Source organism: Sinocyclocheilus rhinocerous, unplaced genomic scaffold (genome assembly GCF_001515625.1).
Source record: "Sinocyclocheilus rhinocerous isolate Xijiao unplaced genomic scaffold, SAMN03320098_v1.1 scaffold14, whole genome shotgun sequence".
In the NCBI taxonomy this organism is placed as follows: Eukaryota; Metazoa; Chordata; class Actinopteri; order Cypriniformes; family Cyprinidae; genus Sinocyclocheilus; species Sinocyclocheilus rhinocerous.
The window spans coordinates 588487-593765 of record NW_015629561.1 but is presented as its reverse complement, the minus strand read 5'-3'; the positions used below and the strand labels follow the sequence as shown (position 1 = coordinate 593765).

Genomic DNA, 5279 nt, shown 5'->3' with positions numbered 1-5279 from the left:
ACTCTCCCAGGATCAGTTCTCCATAAAATACGCTGCACACATCTGAATATTTTGGTTAAACTGTTCTGGAACAGTGTTGTAAATACAACTTAACCACTGATTTCTAGTTGTGTCCTCTTTTGGAAGGCCAAACAAAGTAGTTTTGCTTTCATAACGAAACACACAGCGTCTTCACGACATGGCGGCAGCAACAATACTACAGCAAAGTTCTTTCTTTGCATGAACATTTGGGCGGCGTTATGCAAATCTTCCCACATCGTGACGTAGACATGTGGGGGCGTGTTAGAATGAGCCGTTTTCAGTAGGCGTGGTTGACTCTTAACTTTTATAAAGAATATCTCTTTGGATCTCCCTGTTTAAGCAAATGAGAATGAAAAAATGCATTAACTCACATTGATATTAAAGTGATTGATGTACATTACCCTTAAAAAGTTTTGGGTCAGTAAGATTTATTTATTTATTTTAAGAAATTAATACTTTTATTAATCAAAGTTGCATTAAATTGATTAAAAGTGCCAGTAACGACATTCATAATGTTACAAACAATTTCTACTTCAATTAAATGTTGTTGTATCACAGTTTCCACAAAACTATTGAGTAGCATAACTGTTTTCAACATTGATAATAAGAAATATTGTGCAACAAATCAGCATGATTTGAATGATTATGTGATGCTGAAGACTGGAGTAATGGATGCAGAAAACTTTGCAGTCACAGAAATAAATTGCATTTTAAAAGAATATATTAAAATAGAAAACAGTTATTTTAAATTGTAAAAGTATTTCACAATATTACTGTTTTTGCTGTATTTTTGATCAAATATATGCAACCTTTGGTGAGCACTTGGTGAGACATTTTCAAAAAACATAAATATCTTACCAACCCCAAACTTTTTAACAGGAGCGTATAATCCAAATTTTGATTTGGATATTTTATCAAGTGTATGTATTTTGTGTGTTTTCGTACTCGTACACTGGTGGTTTGTTTTTATGTGCACTTATTTGTTTTGTATTGTATGTGTGCTTACTATTCAAATGTATGGTATGTTTTCTTTTGTGTGTATGTCTTGACTTCCTTGTAACCTTGTGTGGGTCTTAATATCTTACCTTTGTGTGTGAATACATGTATTGGGTGTATAATATCTGTGTTTTCTTCTAAAATCGGGGTGTTTATGGTGTCTACATGAATGTACACCCTCTGTTTGTCTTATTTTCGTGTGATTTGTGTGCGCGTGTGTCTTTTTATCAGAGCGAGGAGAAGGTACGACACCTTCAGGAATTGCTGGAGTTGGCGGAACAACGGCTACAGCAGACCATGAGGAAGGCGGAGACTCTACCCGAGGTGGAGGCTGAACTGGCCCAGAGAGTGGCCGCCCTCACCAAGGCGAGTACTCAATCATTTCTCCAGACAACAGCAGTGGGGGAAAAAAATGAGAGTGTCAGTTCATAAGATTATTGTCTGTGAGGAAAACACCCTCTGAGATGGTGAAACAAAATGATAAGGTAAAGAAGGGCGGAAACTGACACTAAAAGATTACACAGCAGGATTAGGTAAGAGATGAGCAACATAAGCTGTTCAAAAAGACTTTTTAGCCTACTGAGACATGATTTAGAGAAACATCTAAAAGTTCTATGATGGGTCAAGACCCAAGTTTGGGTTGCTGGTACGTTCTAAATGGATCACAGAAATTAGGGACCAAAAAAAAAAGTGAATTGCATATTAGGCAGATGCACATATTTAGCCAAACTATTGACATATCAAGCAGATGCTAACATGGTTTAACAAAACAATGTGTGGTAAAAGTAAATACACCCCATATTATATTAAATATGGTTCCAATTTAGTTTTAGTAATTATGTTTTGACATTTTTTGTAGTTTGTTAATGTTTCTATTTAGTTTTAATTTATTTTTATTTCATTGTCTTTTTTTAAACTTAATTTCAGTTAGTTGCCAAGGCAATATATTACATTTTCATTTAGTTAAAATTTGTTTTTTTATTGTATTTCAGATTTTTTTTTTTTCAGTTAACGAAAATTTGTTTTAAGACTGACATTGGCTTAACGGGTAAAACACTTGTGCTGTTGTTTATATCATGTTAATAATTTTTTATATTTTGGTCCTATATAGTTCATGGTAATTAATTGTCTGATTAAAAAAAAATTTTTTTTCAATTGGCAATTTACTGTGTAAATTGGGTTTTTTACTGATTTGGGTTTCCACTTGATGTCCAAAGTAAAATCTGGATCCTTAAACATATGTATTGGTCGGACCTGAGGCCTAGTGTCAGGCAATGTGTTTTCCGACACATTGAGCCATGGTGCTCCATGCAAGTCATTATTTCTTCGTCCTGTTCCAACCCCTTTTCCCATCAGTTGTGTCCTTTCTCTTGTTATAAGTGTCAAAAAAAAGACTAAAATAAATAAAAAATACAGCTCTACTGAATATAATAAAGCACTTCGTTGCATCAGCCATCAAACATCCAGAGGTAGAGCAAATGTTTCTCTTCTACAGGCTTCCATCTCTTGCCAGTTTAGATAATCCTCACTCTGTAGCAGTCACGTTTCATCTTAACATCAGCTGAAATTGTGGATGACAGTGTTTTTCTGAGGCAGCCAAATGTCTTGTCAGAGTGGCAGAGAGGCAGTGGGGTTTTGTTTATAGTCTCACTTATGCAGATAATTAAAAATGGCATCCTGTCATACACTTCATGTTCCTAATGATACAGATCCATGGCTGGCCTTAAACCAGATGGAGACTTTCTCCTTCCTAAGATCCCATTTATATGCCATCACTGGGCTATAGACCTTAGTCAGAGAAGCTGAACTATACAACAATATGCACTGAAAAAAAAGCTGTGCTTTCATGCCTCACAGCCTTATTTTCATTTTAAATAGGGTTGGCTCACAATTAACCATTAAATCTAAACTCTTTCTTCTTAAATGTGAAGTGTCTAATCTGTGAAGGTTTTAGCCCTGCTGTTGCTCTTTATACTAATGTCAGTGTTTCCTGCAGGCGGAGGAGCGTCATGGAAACATTGAGGAGCGTTTGCGTCAACTGGAGGCCCAACTAGAAGAGAAGAACCAAGAGCTGGGCAGGGTGAGGACTGGGTTGGGGCCATGACACCAAAAGAAAACAGGGATGCAGAGTGTGTCACTGAGGGAGTGAATGTTGGATAGTGGAAAGATGAGATTGCTTGAAGGATGATGGAATGGAGAAAATGAGAGAGTGTGAATGGCTTTGGTTCATTACGCTGTGTGCGTGAGGTTTTGATTTCTTTAAGCGCACATAAGAATTAACACTATTGAGACACCAGTGTTTTTTTGTGTGGATGTTCATGTGTGGCCAACATGTCTCCACAAAACTTGAAATCACCTTCGTCAGATGGTTCCTATTAGGGAAAAGACTTCATAGTGCTATATTGGATTTATTAATCTTAGTTTACTGTATATTTATTTAAACATTTACTAATATATCATTAAAATAAAAAAATGTATCTGTTCATATTATTTAACAATAGAATAGAATATTTTAACAATAGAATAGGAGTCAGTGGACATGTATAGCCATAGTTTGGTGGCAAAGATATTTTATTTTAAAACAGTAAAAACCTTTCTTTTTGTTTGGGTTTCAAGGATAGTCTGTATTTTAATTAGATTTATATTAAAACAATATTAGTATATGGTCCTAATTTCAGTGTGTGTGTGTGTGTGTGTGTGTGTGTGTGTGTGTGTGCGCGTTAAGGAAGACTTGTTACCTGTTGCCCAATAGGTCTTGACCAGGCCTGCAGGCGGTGTGTTTGACTCTGAGGGCTGACCACTCTGATTAGCCTGTGCTACTTTGTGTTTTTTACACACACCACAGAGGCACACAAAGATCGATAAGCTAGCACTCTTGTACAAACACACACACACACATGCTGCTGCTCTGAGAATACGGGACATTTTTAGCTCATCTTGCAGATGAATTTCCCCACCCCCAGTGAGAGCAGAGCTGTAATTGGCTGCTATATTTGGATTTTGAATAATTCATGCAGGGTTAATTTCCTCCTGCATGAGAGCTGATGGTTGTAATGACTTAAAGCAGTCAAAGAGAGTCCTTATCATCCTTCAGCCTTAATTAAACCTTGATACTTACACCTCAGACTAGCTCCAGTTCCTTCCTGACAGTCACAATGCTTTGTGTTGACTACATTTTAAAGACCACTGCCACCAAAAGAAAATTTAGATTTTGTTGCCAGGCAACTGAGTGCCCAAATCCCACCGCAACTGTGTTTAAAAGTCATCACCCCTGCATTCAACTACAAGGACTGTCATTCTTAATTTTCTAGAGAGATTATCACAAAATGAACCCCCTTAGAAACACCCTTAAAAATGTGAGAAATTAGAATGAAATATTGAAGCAAAATGTGAACTCTCAGAGGCATCTATGTGTGTTTGATATCATGAACCAGACTTAAAAAATCAGACATAAAACTCCTAGAATATGATCACAGTGCTCCAGGGTGTAATACTGCCCTCCATTGGTTCAGAAAAATAAATTCCATAGGCATCCCTTAGAGTAGACCAAGCCATATCTAGGAACCAGATTATCTTGCTTCTCACATTTTCTTCTGAAAATGTAGAAATCTAGTTGTACTCTTAAAATAAAGGATGTTGTTTCATGCTTCCCTTTTTTCTTTCTTGCCTTTGTCTTCTCTGCTCTTTTCTCAGGCTCGGCAGAGGGAGAAGATGAACGAGGAGCATAACAAACGTCTGTCTGACACTGTGGACCGTCTCCTCACCGAGTCCAATGAACGGCTTCAGCTGCACCTGAAGGAGCGCATGGCTGCGCTGGAGGACAAGGTACGGATTTTACCATACCCACCTGCACGTACTGTACACATTTGACCTTTATCATCTGATGCTTAAAAAGCATTGAAGCCACACAGCCACAAACTGACAAACATTCAGTTCACTCCAACACACTGGTCTCATTACTGACTGGTTTCCCGGACCTATTAACCCTTAAATGCATACCTCAGGTCTTTAGCGACCCGGGACATCATTCTCTACCCTCTCCCTCCTTCATTTTTTTAAGTTAGACATCAACTTTCTTAGTATTCCTCAATCTATTAATTATAAACAATATAACAAGAAACAAATTAGTCAAATATAAAAGAATGCCAGTTTTCTGATGAATTTTTTGTAAAAAGTGTATAGGGTCGCTAAAAACCCGAGGTATGTAAATGTGTATGTATTTTTTCCTGCGCAACTATATTTACATATCTGATGACTCAATA

The 5279-nt window shown here is 37.0% G+C and overlaps 1 protein-coding gene across 9 annotated transcripts in view; it reads left to right on the top strand.

Annotated features, from left to right (window-relative positions):
* Nucleotides 1-5279, top strand: part of LOC107739270 (liprin-alpha-2-like) — a 107730-nt gene that overhangs the window by 81905 nt on the left and 20546 nt on the right. For all 9 annotated transcript variants that reach the window (XM_016551320.1, XM_016551322.1, XM_016551324.1 and 6 more), the window contains 3 exons: nt 1249-1383; nt 3014-3097; nt 4711-4842. In XM_016551320.1, the coding sequence (XP_016406806.1) occupies nt 1249-1383; nt 3014-3097; nt 4711-4842 (351 nt within the window). The remainder of the gene's footprint in view (nt 1-1248; nt 1384-3013; nt 3098-4710; nt 4843-5279) is intronic.